General features: G+C 33.1%; 1 protein-coding gene across 8 annotated transcripts in view; it reads right to left on the minus strand.

Annotated features, from left to right (window-relative positions):
- Window positions 1-18,703, minus strand: part of LOC134263262 (voltage-dependent calcium channel type A subunit alpha-1-like) — a 48,342-nt gene that overhangs the window by 21,085 nt on the left and 8,554 nt on the right. For 3 of the 8 annotated variants that reach the window (XM_062745583.1, XM_062745588.1, XM_062745591.1), the window contains 18 exons: window positions 15,505-15,620; window positions 15,253-15,312; window positions 14,869-14,970; window positions 13,727-13,814; window positions 10,156-10,283; window positions 9,837-9,949; window positions 9,538-9,650; window positions 9,141-9,272; window positions 8,818-8,890; window positions 8,342-8,468; window positions 7,994-8,094; window positions 7,501-7,554; window positions 6,678-6,799; window positions 5,061-5,185; window positions 3,429-3,449; window positions 2,344-2,470; window positions 1,079-1,268; window positions 627-733 (listed from right to left, as the gene is read on the minus strand). In XM_062745583.1, coding sequence (XP_062601567.1) covers window positions 627-733; window positions 1,079-1,268; window positions 2,344-2,470; window positions 3,429-3,449; window positions 5,061-5,185; window positions 6,678-6,799; window positions 7,501-7,554; window positions 7,994-8,094; window positions 8,342-8,468; window positions 8,818-8,890; window positions 9,141-9,272; window positions 9,538-9,650; window positions 9,837-9,949; window positions 10,156-10,283; window positions 13,727-13,814; window positions 14,869-14,970; window positions 15,253-15,312; window positions 15,505-15,620 — 1,899 coding nt within the window. The remainder of the gene's footprint in view (window positions 1-626; window positions 734-1,078; window positions 1,269-2,343; window positions 2,471-3,428; window positions 3,450-5,060; window positions 5,186-6,677; window positions 6,800-7,500; window positions 7,555-7,993; window positions 8,095-8,341; window positions 8,469-8,817; window positions 8,891-9,140; window positions 9,273-9,537; window positions 9,651-9,836; window positions 9,950-10,155; window positions 10,284-13,726; window positions 13,815-14,868; window positions 14,971-15,252; window positions 15,313-15,504; window positions 15,621-18,703) is intronic. The other 5 variants (XM_062745590.1, XM_062745586.1, XM_062745584.1 and 2 more) reach the window with 4 other exon arrangements.

Below are 18,703 nucleotides of genomic sequence, written 5' to 3' on the forward strand. Positions count from 1 at the left end.
TAGATAACTTTTTCATTTAAATGAATTAATCCCCCCCCAAAAAAAACTCTTCATTTATAGAATTTAAAAAATCCATTTTGAACAATCAGAAGAGCTAATGCTTATGTCCTAAGGAGAAACAATGAATAACTTTAAAATGCTTGTAGTAGGATCTTAATTCTGTAGTGAAAAAAAACTACAATTCAACGATTGTACTTGTAAGTTTATATTACAACATTTCATATCTCATGTTAATACTTGTTAATATTCTAAGAAGTGGAAAAAATACCCTAAACAGCTTTTAGATACAAATACTGTGAAATCACATATTTTTCTGGGGTCAAAATTTTCATTGTTTGAGGAAAAACTCTTGGTTTGTGGGGATTTTATTTTGTGGATGAAGAATATTATTGTTGAGTAGTTTTATATGTAACATTTTACACTTCGTGGTGGTCATGAATTCACGGGTCGCTTCATACCCCAAAAACAATGAAAATTAAACCCCCACAAAAATTTGTGATTTAACAGTAAATGATCATGATTCATTTTCAAAATGTAACATTCAGTGTTGAAAAAAGTTGAAGGTGTTGACTTATACAGGTTCTACTGTACTGTTAATTTACATCATCCCTATCGTAAATACATACTGAAAGAAGAAAGCCACTAATGCACAGATCACCACAGTGGCATCCAATATATTCCACAGATTTCTACAGTAGGACCCAGGGTGAAGGAAAACTCCTAAATCAATCACCTACAATACACAGGTTAAAAACATATACTGTAAATATTCTTAATTAAGCAGTAATCACAGCTTCTTATCCACCAATTTATGTACATGCCTTTATATGAATAAAGCTTATATTTGTTATTAAATTTCTAGTGGATTAATTCATGATTGCACATTTCATTTGAAGAGGATGATGGCACAAAGTTTTAATTGTGCTAAATACCTATGATTTTACAAAATGTTGTTTTCAATGAAATATATAGAGAAAAAATAAAATTATCTTCACTTTTGGCACGCCACTGTATGTTTAGTTTCTGAAAGCAAAAAGTAAAGTAAAATCTTAAAAATAAATTCTTGATAGAAGCTCACCTTCAGAATCATTTCTATTGTGAACACGATTGTGAAGACGTAATCAAAGTAATTAAGAATCTGGTTCCTCAGGGCCTTCTCGTTGACTGGTTCCTCAGTCGCTAACGCAAAACTACTGGCGCAGATAACAATCATAATGAACAGGTCGAAGTAGCGCAGGTTCACCACAAAATGACAGAAACGTCGTATTCTGAAAAATCAACAGACAATATACTAATTTCACCATTTTAAGATTTCTTCATCCACGTCATTTAGTAACCAAGTTCTAACATAATCAAAACTAGAAATATGTCCATAGGACATGAATGCCCTGCCGAGGATATATTAGTAAAGCAACATGAAAATTTGTATGTGAATAAAATTTGATCAGTTTGGTTCAAGTAGGGCTTATAGTTAGTAGGGAATAAAAATGTAGGTCAGATCCAGCATCCGAAGCAAGTCTGGTAGTGTCCATCCCTAGATGCATCATCCATGAAAGTTTGGTTCAGGCAGGGCTTATAGTTTCTTGGGAATGAAAATATAGGTCAGATCCAGCATCCGAAGCAAGTCTGGTAGTGTCCATCCCTAGATGCATCATCCATGCAAGTTTGGTTCAGGTAGGGCTTATAGATACTTTGGAATGAAAATATAGGTCAGATCCAGCATCCGAAGCAAGTCTTGTAGTGTCCATCCCTAGATGCATCATCCAGGTGCTTATAGATCCAGATCCACATCCGAAGCAAGTCTGGTAGTGTCCATCCCTAGTGCAAGTTTGGTTCAACATGTGAAGTTTGATAATCCAGCCAGTCTTGAATGGTATGCAAGTTTGTATCAACATGTGAAGTTTGATAACACCATCTTGAATGGTATGTTTAAAACTAAGCTAAACACTAATTAAAGAATTAAAAGTGAGGTCAAGGTCAAAGGAAAGGTCAAGGTCCAAAAATGTTGATGCAGTTGCATAGCTCTCATCAATATATATCAGCATTTGAAGTTTGATGAAAATATCTTGGATAGTTTTTTTGAAACTTAGCTTTGAACAGAGCTAAACGCAAAGTGTGACGGAAGGACAGACGGAAGGACGGAAGACGGATATGACAAACACTATATGCCCCGGCCATATTCATGGTGGGCATAACAAACTTTATGCCTAAGTTGAGAAGCTTACATAGCTGACATCAACTCTACCTAGCAAAGTTCAAATTTCACATTATTCAAGTTTCGCTTCTTAATCATGACTGAACCTAGTTCCTTTCAGACAGGCACATCATAGAGAAAACACCTACGGATTTTTGGGTCCAAATATGAACATGGAGCTGTATGGTAACATTGGCCTTGGGCCCCCAAATGCACCCTCCTCCTCCTCCTTTTTGGGGGGCTGGGGAGGGGGGTCCTCTTCACTGTTGTTGCTGTCTGAAAATCCAATCAAAAAACAGTCATGGCCTGAATGTTTCTAAATTTAATACTAGTAAATGCCAGTAACTTGTTTTAAGGCAAAAATCAAATTTCAGCATTTCTTTTCAGATTATCTTAAATGAAACTAATGGCGTGCTTTCCATTGTGCATTGATAGTGATTGTAAAACCAATTGCATTTTTTACACAAAAGAACACTACGATTTTAGATATATTCATTTAATGGGATGCAAATCTCAAGTGCCCCAACTTATACATGTTTCTGCAACTTCACATATCTGAGTCTCTGTAACACTTTTCACAAAAGTGAATAACCTCTGAATATCTAATGCAATTTTTTGTTAGTTCTGGCAAACTCTTGGCATTTATCACTTGGTTATGAATTCATTTAGAAGCACTGGCTATGTGAAGATATGTTTCTGAATAACATTTGGTTTAAGGAAACTGGTCTCATTTTTAGTCATGCAGCGACATGGAGTAAAGTCACAGAGCTTGTAATTATAAATGCACCCTAAAGTATCACTTTCAAAGAGGTTTAAAAATCTAAACTTGATAAATTATTACGAGTACATGTATCGGTGCACTGAAAATATGAGAATAAAATTCCACATAGCCATCTGTAAATCACAGCTTATTCATGAGAACTGAAAAAAAAATGTTATTAACTTTTATATTATTCTTCATTAAAATGATTTTATGATAGCAATGTTTATATTTCTCATGAATAAACAAATGTTTAATAGAATCTTGACTTATTGTGACTAAAATATGCAGATTGTGAAAATCAAGCAGTTAATTAAAGCTCCTTGCAAAATCACACAAAACACAAAAACTTTTATGAAAAACCATTTAAGACAAAAAATGTCAAATGAAACTTTGTGATCAATGCCCTAAAAAGGTTAATCTATGGAAAACTTCATGTACAAGTCAAAAAGCAATCCTGTGTATATAAAATACCTGCTGGTTTGTTATTGTTTTCTGTAAATCAAAATATGCCACAATATTCAACATCAAAAAGCAAATTTATTCAAGAAAAAAATGACATCAAATCCAATATCTTCAAAAATCAATCTGGTACTTCAGAAAAGTATCTTTAGCATTGTTAAACAAGAGGCCCATGGGCCATATAGGTCACCTGAGCATCATGCAACAACTTTCCAACGATTGAATTTGGTTTATGTTTTAAACTAAGATCATGGCATTAACAATTTTGAAAGAGGCACCATTGCTAATCACAACTATACACTTAGCATGTTTAGTTTGGTTACTTAATACCCATAGACAGAGTAGGGGAACAAAAAAATGCAATTCAACAAATCAGTAATATTCAGCAATAATCAGTAGTGCCACTACCACACATGAACCCCTGACCCTTAGTTCACACATTTCACAATTTTGGAAAAAGGCACCCTTGCTTATCAAAATTGTTTGATTAATACCAAGGAGCAGATTTCAAACAATTAATTCATTTTCAGTATATAAGTAGACCTCCCTCTATGGTACCCCTGACCCAGGGGCCATAAAATTTACAATTCAGGAAGAACGGCCCTTGCTCATCATAGCTATATATTAGGTAGTTCATCTGCTAAATACAGTGGGCCCAGATTCCGGCAGTATCCGGACGATTTTTCATCAGAACGGAATTTTTAATTGTTATATATTAGGTAGACACTTCACATATCCGGACAAATTGACTGGGAACCAAAGCGTCCGGATAAATGAGGGTCCACTGTACCTAGGAGCAGAGAAGAAAATTTTCAAAGATTAAATGTATTTTCACTATGTAATCAAAAAAGCCCCGCCCTAACACCAGAACCCCTGACCCTTGGGCCATGAAATTCACAATTTTGGAAGAGGCATTCTTCCTCATCATAACTATGTACTTAGTTAGTTTATTTAATACCTAGGAGCAGAGAAGAAGATTTTCAAAGAAATAATGAATTTTCACTATATAATCAATAGAGCCCTGCCCTAGCACTAGAACCCCTCACCCTGGGGCCATGAATTTCATAATTTTGGTAGAGGACTCAATGGTCATTACATTCACGTGTGACAGTTTGACAGCTTAATGTCCAGGAGTAAAGAAGAAGATTTTTAAAGATTGCATTAATTTTAGTGGTTTTGGCCCCACCCCTCAGGCCCCAGGGGGGCAGGGACCATGAAATTCAAATTTTTTGTTCTCCTTCACCCATAGATGCTTTATGCCAAATTTGGTGGAAATTGGTTGAGTGGTTGCAGAGAAGAAGCTAAAAATGTTCAAAAGTTTACGACCGATTGACGAGAAACAACACGGACGAAAACAGATAGCAATAGGTCACCTGAGTGACTCAGGTGACCTAAAAATATTCAATGTAAGTATCTGTATTACAAAATCTTAGAAAATTAGGAAATTTTTACATGTATCAAAATGAAGAATCTTTGAGTATGATCTGAGGACTAATGGAAACTTTCTGAGACACATTAACAACAAATCCTCATCATGCTTAATGTTCCAAAAAGACAACACCTCGTATCTCAAAAAGGAGATAACTCTGACACTTAAAGCTAGACAATACATATGAAGGAAACCCAACATGATTTCACACTCACCTGTGTCAAGGCCATCATTATCAAATTCGTTCTGCGAGATGTTGCTTTTCTTGGCCACGGCATTAGCTGTGTTTTTGTTATTTTTCAGGTCATTCTGATGATTGCTGTCTTTGCTAAAAGAGATACTGTGAGTGAAAAGTTTATCTAGCATGGTCCATTAAAGCCCCTGATGTTAACTTATACAGCAAAACTCGTTTAGTACGAACATGGATATTGTGAATTTACAGATATAGCGAAGTTATCTTGGATCCCCAGCTATATAAATTTAAAGAATTCCTTATATGGATATAACGAATTACGGATATAGCGAAGAAATTTCACAGGTCCCAGTGACTTCGTTATAACCGAGTTTTACTGTACACACAAACATAACAACAATTTCTAACACGTTTAAATGCAGAGATTTTTTACCGGGTGGTAAATTCCAGGTGAGGGAGGGGCTTATTTTGTACAGGTGTGAATGCCTTGGGGGCTAGCAGTCTACCTGTGGTCATCTGTCTCCAAATCCCTATACATAGGAAGTGATTTAATACACTGTGAAACACCCCAGGTGTCAAACTTTACCTGTGTTGGGGATTTTGAGACAATTTTGAATTAGAAGTGAAAAGTTGTAAGGAAAGTCTAAATGATTTAAAAGGATATTGATTTAGTTTTTAATATTTGAAAACACCCCTACCCATTAAAAAATATTATGATTAATATAAATTCAAATATTAAAACAAAGATTATTTTAAATGTTAGTGTATGTCTTAATTTAAAAAAAAAAAATGCCAGTAACAACCAAATTAGAATTAATTCATTTATCCCCAGGGAAGGGTCCGATCTATTTTAAAAAAAAAAAAAAAAGTCGAGTTAACTACATTTCATTAAAATTTTTTTTAGGTTTATCCATGTTATCGTAATCTTAGTAAGGCTTTGTCACAATAAGATCGATTGCTTGTAAATTAAATTCTTCTGAATGAAATCTGATAACAAAGGAAAATATAAACAGCCCATGATTAGAAATATTTATGAATATATTTTCCAAATTTAATTACTTCACACAGTGCTGCTCTAAAATTAATCAATAACATTTCCACTTTAGCATTACTGTTTAGCATATTAAAATTAAAATCAAAATTTCATTGGAAAAAAAGTTTTTATATTTTTTTTGGAAAAATGTATATTATATTATAATCATTTTTTTTTTAAATACGGGGTACTAATGGTATCTTTAATTCATATATCATCAAGCAAAAATTTTTCATAGTAATGCAGTTTCTCTATACTATGTTCGGTAAACATCAAAGGATCAAAAGTTAATTTGAAGGTCCCCACGAGTCCCTTACAAGGTGTACAGGGTATACACAGGGACCAGTAAGTAAATGTCAATCAAGTTCCAGCATCCAATGATGGACCTTCAAGCACTTGATTGACAGGGCTACCCAGACCAGGTATTTTTGAAGGCGGTGCTAAAAATCTCTGCCTTTAACAGTATATTTTACAAGATTTTTTCATACCATAAGATCAAAGATGCTTTATCCAGCTAATTTTATATGTGGACCATTTACAAAGAAAATGAAAGTAAAAATACATGTTATGCATCTGTGCTGCCCTGTTAAGTAACTGAATACTTACTAATTAAAGTTGCTGACTTTGGGATTCTCTTCGTTATTGGCTGGGGAGGGAGGACAGATATTCACTGTCACCGCCTGTACTGCAGCACCCTCCTCCAAAACCTCTTTTTCTAGTTTGTTTCTCTAAGAACAGAAAGGAAGTTGATTTTTTTTAAAAAGTACTTTGGTAATGCTTTGACAACAAAACGAAAATGCTTTTTTCAACAAAACAGACATGCAAGCCTCAATATCATGAGCTTTTACACTTTCCCTATATATATGATATTTGTTACAGAAATCAAAATCATTTTCTGACAATGATCAGAATTTATGTATCTGAGACTTGAAAGCAAATCGTGTTAACGTTTCTAAAGACAATGATAGCCAACAACAATCACTCTACTAAAGGTTAACTTATTTAACAGAACTATGGTCATCTTCTACTTTACATACATTTTAGAGTCAAAGAAAAATTTACAATGACAACACAAATTTCCAAAATCAATGCCACTCAGCATTACATTCTAACTACTTCTCAAATTCAATTCAAATTGATTTAAAATCCTCATAATGTTCTGCAATTCTGAAGATGAAAAAAGGCATCGCCGTTGGAGCTTTGATTTAAATACATTTGCACAAAGACATTATAGTATAGAAAAAGGACAGAAGAGGTTATAAATCAATATCAAATACAATTTTGAATTTGTGTGAAAAATTTACAAATATTTAAATTTTGAAATTAATTGGTGTGTAATGGAGCATTTTTTACAAAAAAAAAAGAGAGGGATAGCACAGGTAAGAAATTATAAGAAGATCTAGAATACTTAATAAGGCATGAATTCAACCTGGGATTGGTCTGTGAATTGGTTTTGGACATCTTTTCTGACTTCCTCTAGATGCTGTTAAAGGAAACCAACACAATGCAGTAAAAAAAATATTAAGCATAGATGTGTTCATGACCCTTGGATAAGGAATGGATTTCCATAGATGGAAATAGAAAAGGGTACATGCAGAAAATATAAAGCAAACAACATATCAAAGCCTATTCCACAACAACAATAGCTTCTTTTATGTATGTTTTTAGCTTATTATTATGCTTAGCACTATCATGCAAGAACAATGCAAACCTGGCCGAATTATTACAATAACTTAATTGACTATACAAAATAATACCAATTTTTTTTAATACAACAATCAAATGTTACAACTAAATTTATTCATAAAAAAAATCTAGAATCAATCTATAATATTTCAAAAGAGAGATACTGGAGACAGCCTTAACCATCGGAATTTAACCAATGTTTTAAAAGTAAGCTGGTATCCAGTGTAAACCGGTACCTCTTTACGTCCCACTTCCTCTTCCTCCTCTGCTGCCGTCATTTCCTGTGCGTTGGTCAAGTTGTCCACGGCGATAGCCAAGAACACATTCAGCAGTGTGTCTTACTTCAGTTAAGGATAAATCAGAGTTTACAGCAATGAATGCATGTTAATTTCATTTCTGAAAACATTACTGTTCCACTCAAAAATATCATTTTTGAGTACCTTTAACTCCTACTATTGACAAGTGATGGGTGTTTTATCATCAGTGATTTTTTTGTGAGTAATACATGTAGTAACAATGATGCCAAATCCACTCTTTAAATCCCCATTTCTATAACTGTGGAGATGGGGTTTAATGAAGGATACAGTTTCCAAACACCACCAGGATGATGAAGTAGATGGAGTAAAACATCCCTGTCTTGTCCCCCTCCTCGATCCCGTGGGCCCTGATCCCAGCATACATCACTTCATTCCAGTCTGCTCCCGTCAGAATCTGACAAAAAGAATAGAATAAATTCTAGAAAAGGTGAACCAACTGTTAACATTTAGTTCAGCATCCCTAAAACTTAGCAGAAATTAATTAGCACATCTGTGTACAGTTTTTACAATGCTACTTTAATTAATTTTCTCCCTTTCTTCATTTGATTATCTGACAACCAAAGTTGATTAAAAATTTACACAGCTAATTTAAAATGGGGCAAATTTAAAGAATACAGTACAATTTCTTAAACAGAACTGTGATTGGATAAATTTAAGATGGGGCAAAATTGTTTGCAAGTGTAAAAGGGCGAAAATAAAGCGGGGTGAAAATAACCCTATAAACAGTACCCAGTTGCACTCACCTGGAACACAGTCAGTAAGGCTATGGGGAATGTGTCAAAGTGGGCATCTGGTCTTCCATCATCAAAATTCATTCTGTCAAAATAAAAATTTGTCCAGTTTGTAGTTAAGCCTTTACTTAAAATTCAAAAGTTTTGTCAAGGACAAGCCGATGACATAAATAACATAACAATAATGCATATGAATTGATTTGAAATACAATCTCAGGTTTATGATATACCTCATACAACTGTTTCCAAAAACTTTTGAAATACTTCAATCTTCATTTCATCTTTAAAGCAATGTCAACCATACAAACAAGTAAAGCCGTCTACAGTGTACTTACTCTCCGCCAAACAGCTGCATCCCCAGCAGAGCGAAGATAAGAATAAAGAGGAAGAGGAGGAACAAGAGACTGACGATGGACCTCATACTGCTCAGGAGGGAGACCACCAGGTTACGCAGCGAGGACCAGTATCTGGAACACAAAGTACATATCAGGCTAGTCATCTTGTTTTCTCTCACATTTAAGATAAAGTACTTTTCTTAAGATAAAAGGCCTTTTCATCTTTACCATATATAGAATAATCCTTATTTGTATTCTGTATATTGAAAGCAGTAATACGAGTAAAGTCAAATAGATTTTCTCCAAACTTAAATGGACATCAGTTCAATGTATTAGCTTCAACTTTCAAGCATCCATTTTTGCACCTCTATATGTCCTCCTTATAGAAAATACATACCTGGTGACTTTGAAAACCCTCAGTAATCGCAGGGCTCGGAGTGTACTGATACCAAAAGATGCTCCATCCTTGTAGTACGACCATATCACTTCTATTATACTAACTATTATAACCTGTAAGAAATGATCCAGAGTTATCTATCTTTCCACACATACACAATATTTGATGTGTAAACATTATCTACAATTTTATACATGTACACTTGTACATGATTTTAATTTGAAAATCTTTAAATCATAAGTACAATTAATTCAATTAACATTTACACCTTTTCAGGTTGATGGAATTTATACACTTACCCCACAATCGAATATATTGAATGAGGACTGGAAATAGGTCCGTATACCTAATCCATACATCTTTATTAACATTTCAAATATAAACAATCCTAGGAAAACGAATTCTGTGTAATCTGAAAATCAAGACAAAGAAAAATTAGTTAAAAAATATAAAGATTGAGAAAAGAGAATTAAAATTGATTTCAACTTTTTTCTTATACACACAATATAACCTGAATAACAACAATACTTATTTCTTAAATCACTGATCGAGGCCTTCTCTTAAACTCTCCACGTAAGTATTATATAGTATAAAGAATTTTACCAAAATAAGACTTACATAAAAACTGTTCGTGCCATTCGGCTTGTCCATAATGCTCTGATGCAGTGCATACTGTATTTAAAAACACTAGAACTATGACTGTCCAATAGAATGGCTGGCTTTTCACCAAACGCCGTAAAGAATACCTGCAAAATACATCAAAAAGATTGCAAAGTGTGTGTTTTTATTAATTTTATTATTTTTTTAATCTGAATGACCCAGTCACTAGTAAGGTAATGCATACATCATGTTAACTAATATAAAGATGTTCCAGCAAAGCACAGTATACACAAAATTTTGAAATGGATGGATTAAAAGTGGTATCACTTTATGCAAATTTTAATACTTTACAAATGTAGAATAACATATCTAAAGCCCTCAAATGTATAAGTAAATTACAATTTACTATGTTCACACAGTTGAAACACTGGATTATATAGCAGCTTCATGAATATTTACAAATTTTCTCAAATTAGTGAACTTTGCTTGTGAACTCAATCACACTGTCCAATAAATGCCTAGTAGAGAGCCAAATAAAGACAAATGCTCAAATGTGTGTTATAAAACGATAAATTTTCTAAGATCAAACGACCAAGGCCGAATCAATCACAGTCTTCACAGGTCTCATGTCAAGCCCCGGTTGTGGCCCGAACTTTAGCTGCGTTTATCAAGCCCCAGTATTCCAATACGACACTGAGATAATGAGCCTACGTCCATTCAGGGTTTAAGTGAATTCAATAGACATTAATGAGTCCCCTGGTACTGTTTTATAAAACAGCTAATACCAGAGCATTATCTTTTCCCCTCATGTAACTCTACTTCAACTTTCAGATGGAAATTTATCCTATTATTTTACAAGAAATCCAGAGACAGTTCTGAATTTTGCAATCCTTATTATCAAGATTTGCAATTATAATGAAAGGGTTCTTGTGTCTCTAAATATGATTGTGTCCTGTGATTTTTCTGTGATGAATTTTAACAATCAAAACATGCAATATTGATTCCAGAGGTATGAGCATTAATTCTATCATTCAAAAAAAAAAAAAGAATATGACAGTAATGATCATACTGAAGGGAGTTCCATTTCTTGTGTTGTTGACTAGAAATATGTCCATAGGACATGAATGCCCCGCAGAGGGTAATGCAACATGAAAATTTGTATTAGTGTATGAAATTTGATCAGAATATCTTGAATAGTGATGCAGTTGAATTGCTTACATTAGTATGTAGCAGCATATGAAGTTTGACACTAATTTCATAAAAATGAGGTCAAGGTCAAAGGAAATGCCAAGGTCAAAAACTCTTGATGCAGTTGAAAAGCTCTCATCAGTATGTTTCAGCATATGAAGTTGAAAAAATATTACAAATGATTTCTTTAAAACTCACTTAAAACTGACTTAAACACAATTTGATAAAAGTGAGGTCAAGGTCAAATAAAAGGTCGATGTCAAAAATGTTGATGCAGTTGAATTGCTCTCATCAGTACGTAACAGCATATGAAGTTTGATAAAAATATCTTGAATGATATCTTTAAAACTGAGCTAAACACTAATTAAAGATAAGTGAGGTCAAGGTCACAGGAAAGTCAAGGTCATATAAAAGGCCAAGGTCAAAAATGTTGATGCAGTTGAATTGCTTACATTAGTATGTATCAGCATATGAAGTTTGACACTGATTTAGGAAAAGTGAGGTCAAGGTCATAGGAAAGGTCAAAGTCAAAAATGTTGATGCAGTTGCATATCTCTCATCAATGTGCATCAACATATGAAGTTTGATAAAAATATCTTGAATGGTATCTTTAAAAATTGAACTGAACACTAATTAAAGATAAGAGAGGTCAAGGTCAAAGGAAAGGTCCAGGTCAAAATGGTGATGCAGCTGAATAGATCTTATCAGTATGTATTAACATGTGAAGTTTGATAACACCATCTTGAATGGTATGTTTAAAACTGACCTTGACACTAATTTAAGAAAAGTGTGGTCAAGGTCAAAGGAAAGGTCAAGGTCAAAAAATGTTGATGCAGTTGCATAGCTCTTATCAATATCTATCAGCATATGAAGTTTGATGAAAATATCTTGGATAGTTTCTTTGAAACTGAGCTTTGAACTGAGCTAAACGCAAAGTGTGACAGAAGGACAGATGGAAGGACAGAAGGACGGAAAGATGGAAGGACAGAAGAAGGACATGACAAACACTATATGCCCCGGCCATATTCATGGTGGGGCATAATTAATTGTTCATAGCAATTCAGCAAAAATGAAATTGCATGAAAAATAGATTCTTTTCCCGAGACCTGCTGATTAATAAAAAAAATTTGCTTTCATATGTAATTTTTCAGAAAATAATTCAATAAATTGAAAGCCACAAGAATCCTGATCCCCTTGGGGCATAATTAGTGAATCTCGCTCTCACATCTCAACATCCTGAACCTTCCCTGCCAACAACAGACAAAGTGTAGATCACCGTTAGCTAAGTTTATCCCCATTGTGAGGGAGAGGAAACGGAGAAGGGAAGTATATACAGAGGGGTTGTTTGGCCTTCCAAGACCTCAATCAAGCCACGATTTCTCTTATTGATTATCCATAGCCAGCACGCTGTGTTCAGGGCAGATTTTCAATGCCATATTGAGAAGGATTCCTACACTGTCTTTAAATATAGCTCCCGTTTGTCAGTCGTTTTCAGCAATGATAAATGGCTTCCTCTTGTTTTGAACATTAGCTGCTCATCAGGAGAATGCAAAATAAGTTGATTTAATGTTACGTTGGGGAGAAAAACAGTTTAAAACTTCAAGTCCTACTCTTTCATCTCCATTAATATAACACTCAAGTGACAGATTGGGTTCAAGTAGTCCTTTGCACTTTTGATTAAAAAACATATTTTGACATTCAATTTCCAGAATTTCAAAGCATTTTCAAATCGATGTTTTATGGATGCAGTCTTCTTATTCAAATCTTTACAACAAACATCACTGAACCAAGTGTTGAACCAAATGAATATTTAATATAGATACAATATTTTACTTAATAGGAATAAAACTGCTCAAAAATTATACACATGGTCATTTATCTAGATATAGAGCATGCAATGCAACTTTGGTAGAAAGGCCCCATAAGAAGTTTTGTCATTCATGGAATTTTTCTCCAATTATGATAAGAAATGAAACTGCCTAAAAAAATATTTATCTTCCCTTCAAAAAAAAAAAAAACTTTCAACATAATCAGGGTATCATCCATGCAAAATTGGTTCTGGACACAAAAGGCTTATGACTTAAGAATTTACCAACTCTGAAAGATTTAACTAGATTGAAAGGAAAGATCTCTCTGGCTTCATGGAAATGATCTACCAAATATTAGATCAATATTCTACAGTTTTTAAAAATCTTTTGCAAACCACATTAGAAGCAATTATCACCCTTCAAAGCCATTAGCAACATAGACAGACAATGCTGCTTAACATAATGAATCTCTGAAACTCTAACTCATTAGAGCAATGATAGGAATTATATGGGCATTGCCAGATTTTCTTTTCTCAGATCACCAGATTCATGGGAACCCATAAGTACATCTGCACCAGGTAAAAGTTACTCACCTAAAATGTTTTTCAGCTTTCCAAAATGCAGCACACCTTCCAGTGCGTTTTCTACTTTGTATTTTTGATCTACCTAATGAATATGAACCTGAAATACAAAGAAATGGGAATAATATTGATTCAATCAAATAAAATTGTATTTTTTGCTGTTTGAACTAATTTTTAAGAATCACTCTTTATATTATGAGTTACTACAGCAATATTCATGATATTATTTGCTAAAACAAAGACATATACAGAATAATAATATACTTTAAATTTGAAGAGTTTTCTTATGAACAAAATATCACTTATATTATAATTTAAAAGTATACAAGAGGGTAATTTGAAAAATTGCTGAAATATCCACAGACAAAGAGTTGGATGGACATCAAACCAAAGCAAAGTGCAACCATCAGCAATACCTGGGATGTTGTACTTTCATGATAGATTGTTTGATTCACTGGTTTGTCGCAAGTGTAAAAAAAAATAATTTCCCAGAAATCTCAACTTCCTTAACTTTGCCATAATAGAGTGGCAGTGAGTTAGATAATGGCAAAGCATCACTGCTTGTTTTAAAAAATTTAGCCTAAAAGCAAAATATTTTTGACATCCAATCAACAAATCATGTTTGTCTTGAATGTCTTCACAATCATCTAAAACACTCGGGATAGTCACACATTTCTTACAAAGCCAGCTTAAAGATCATTGATCTAAGCAAATTGTACTTAAAAAGGTCCAGTAAAATACTAAAAAGAAGAATGTGAAAAATTCTTTTTAAGACATTTTTGTTCAAAGATAAGGAAAACTCAGTACAAAAGTCCTCACTAGGAGAGGTTGATGTCTGAGCTCTATTAGAATATACATGCAGTTATGTTTGAGCTGTTAGATATTAATATAAACACTGGATTTGAGCCTCTGTAAATTCAATTCTGACACAGGTTGGGCTGTAGACTTGATAGATTGGAAAATGAAAGTACTTGGTAGCAATTAATGTAAACACAATGCCGTCATTTCAACGGAATTAAGCAAGCCTTTATATTGATCTGCAGCTGCTTTATTTACAGTGTTATAAATAAAGGATAAAACATAGTCACGTTTCAATCTTGGACTTGAGAAGAGTATAGTGAAATATTTCTCTATAAAGCTAGAACACTCCTTACCTATATTTATGTCTGATAATAAATCATCGTCATTATCTTCATTGTTTTCGTCACTGGGTTCCTTTCCCATTTTTTTCATTTTTGTGGCTGCTCTTTTCCGTGCTGTAAAAATAAGCATTCATGAAGGCCAATAAAAATTAAACATATATAATTTACATGCACATGTCTCACTTTAGGAATTCCTGCATAGAAGTGTAACACAAACATATTTAACTAAATTTCACTTTCTCAATTATTTTAAATTTCAAGTTCCTTGCAGTTGATCTTCAAATAACTGTATGTATAAGATTTTGTATGTGTGCATATATCAGAGTATAAGACAGTTACAAGCTTTATGCTCCGTCTTTGAGTATCATCAGTACTTTGATTCTAAACTCAATTTACCCTCCATAATTCTTAATTTATCTTCATCTGTAGTTCTTTCTTCATTTAGTATCACTTCCTCTGTGAATATAATTATACACCCTTTTAAGCATTCAATATGACCATAATTGTAATGTATAATAAAGAAATTATACATTGTGCCTAAATTAATATGATTTTCTGTATGTCTCATCTAAGAAATTCAATAAAGAAAAAAGAAATTAATCCCATTTAATCAGTAATTTCATGATATTTTTCAATATCTATACATACCTGCTTTGCAGATCCACTCTAGATAGCCACTTAACTCCATGTCTATTTGCTGCTGTCTTCGAAGTTTTATGTAAGATCTCCTATTTTCTACTCTTAATCTCTCTTTGGCAAATTCTCTGAAAACAGAATCAAACAATTATACATCAAGTATCTCAAACCAGATCTTTGACCAAATTGTATCTTAACTGAGAAAACATTCATTATCTATAATCCGAAATTAAGGTTCTAGCGTGATGTTGAGCACTGATAAGTACCTGATGAAATCAAATAAACATATTATTTATTAGGGATGTGCGATTTTATCGGTATACCGATTTTTTGTTGCGTGATACGTATCGTGATACGGAGACCTAAATACCGGTATTTAGGTACATATTATAAAGTCAGATATTGTTCATTTATTCGTTCAATCTTTCAAACTACAATTATAGAAAGTCTAAAAATGTTGAAAAAGGGCGAAAAGAACAACATCTTACCTTCCAAACATTAATTTTATGTAAATAAAAAATTCAAAAAAGTGAAATTTTATTTTTATAGCACATTTTTAAGAAAAATAATGACAATTCATTACAAATCATTGTAAAAATTGCTTGTAAAAATATCATGATATTATCGTGATATTTTGGAAAAAAATTGTGATATATCGCGTTATGAAATTTTTGGCGATACCCATCCCTAATATTTATATTATTTGCTATTTTGACTTGATAAAAATGAATAAGTAAAGAGATTCAATGTATGCTCATTTCAGAAAGTATACATCAAGAAGTTCTGTCATGATGTCTTTGAACTTCCAGTGTAATGACCCCAATCATATTATCATTCCAGATTTATATATCACATCATGTGAATGATCAAGTCACATGACAAAGACCAGGAACTGAACATCTTTCTTCCTCTTTTAGTTATTTATAGGGCATTTGCTGATTAAGATTTCTCAGATTGTACAACTGACAGCTGTAATTTATTTACTGGGGGTAAGTGCACAATTTTAAGGTTCAAGAATATATATAAAAATCCAAATGGCCCTTTCTGAGAGGTCATCTATTCATCTACCAGTAAAATCAATCCTTTTACTTAAAAAAAAAACAAAACACTTTTTCGCATAGTGCTTGTACAACAGATAATTTATGAAACTCTTCTACATCAAAATCCTATTAAACAACAGCACTAGAGAAAACCTAGAGAATTACATGATTTTTTTTAGTCATAAAAATGATGCCCTTCAAAGGATTAATTTCATTCATTCATGTATTTTTCTCATAGAAAGATCTTTTCCTTTGCAAAATGACATTATTACAGGCTAATATTATATATAATATAATATCATATTTCAATATGAAATGTAGACAAATATTTATGATTGATTGATAGTATATATATTATTTAACGTCCCATTCGAGAATTTTTCACTCATATAGAGTGGACAAATATTTAGAGAAAATGACAAAATTTGAAGATTTTAACCAAAATAATCAATTTCAAGCCCCCTCCTGACATGGGGTATCAAAAACCAAGGCACCCACAGATGCTTCACATACGAAAACTTGGAACGGACTCAGTATAAACCATAACTATTTGTGGCTGCTCTTTATTATACCTGTCCTTTCTTACATCACAGGGCTCTCACACCCATTTTTGGTACTGGGGCCGGGGCCATTAAAATTGGGAAAAAAACGACGTTTTAAAAATTGGGAAATTTTTACCAGTCATAATTTAAACTTACATCATTGTCTTGCTCTTAGTAGAAATATTTTTTCTACACTGACAAGAGTACTGCAGGGATCAAACTTAATTTTTTGACCACTGTAGTAAATATCAGCAGATTTATTTTTACTATCAAATTGTAATTTTGAACTTTCCCTAGCATTTTTTTTCTTCTTATAGTGATTCATAAAAGATATAAATAATCTATTAAAAAAAATAATAATTAACCTCTTAGAAGCATTTAGGCCGTTTTATTACAGATGAAATCTGAACAGATACAGAGTAAATCAGTTGTTTAATTAAAAAAAATCATCTTTATAAATTTAAAATTAAATCATTAAATACACTGGGGATATATTTTTTGGAAAATTACATAACTTTCTTACTCAAGTTGTTTTAGAGATCGTAAAAAATTTAATGGAATATCTAACGTTACATTGTACCTGATTGTATTTACCATAAAGAAAGGAGTGGAGGAAATTCGGATTAAAAAAACGATCGTTTTTGGAAGTAAATTATAAGACAGGTAGCGCTGCAAAAAGGATAAGATTATGGGGATTTATAAACTGTAGGAGCATGGTACCTATTTATTTTTAATTGTTAGTGAACCTAATAGCAAAATAGTGAATAAAATACCTGTAGGCCTAGTGCTTCTCATTCAGTCTTGGTAATCTGAATTTTTTACAAGACCTTTTTTTCTGACGAAAGGTGGCGAACACTGGTCGCTTTTAACTCGCATTTTTTTTATTTTAATTCTCATTCAATGAGTATTTTCCATTAATTTCGAGCCCTGACATCATAGATCTTCACATTCTGCAACACGTTGTGAATGAACAAGTCGTACCTACTTCATACAGACGACTTTCGTTTTCATTCTAAACTGGTTCCAGCATATAAACAAACTACCAGTTCATAACACGAACGTCTTTCCGTGCTTTTACGACTGTCAAAGATATGCTTTTTTGTTACAGTAATGAATTTGAAGCAATCATAAATTGGGAATTTTTACCCTTAAATTTGGGAAAAAGGGTACCTTTTTCACGTTGGGAATGGGGCCGAATATCGGCCCCAATTATAGAGAATCGAGAGCCCTATGATCAAATTAATCTAGAAACCCCCTTGTAAACCTGCTACTTTAATGATGAGTGAATTCTTTAATTACCATATTAAGCTATTTTGACCATGCAATTTAAACGCTTCAAGTACCTCATACTAACTATAAAGTTGTTTGGATCTATTTAATGCTTCAGTTGTAAAACCTGTCTTCCAGTTCTGGTCATTCAACCATTGTTAGGGATACTCATCATCAACAGTGTGACACAGCTATTTATTCCTCTCTATTTGATTCATTATTTATACAAATCAGCCTTGCAATAGCACCAGCTAGTAGTTACATATATATTGATTAGAAATAAAGAGTGCACTGAATTCATCTCTATATTTAGTGATACTGTATACAGGGTTATTTTCGCCCCGTGTTATTTTCGCCCTT

The sequence above is a fragment of the Saccostrea cucullata genome, unplaced genomic scaffold (assembly GCF_032062105.1).
Source record: "Saccostrea cucullata isolate Sc308-1 unplaced genomic scaffold, CSIRO_AGI_Scuc_v1 ctg375, whole genome shotgun sequence".
Classification (NCBI taxonomy): Eukaryota; Metazoa; Mollusca; class Bivalvia; order Ostreida; family Ostreidae; genus Saccostrea; species Saccostrea cuccullata.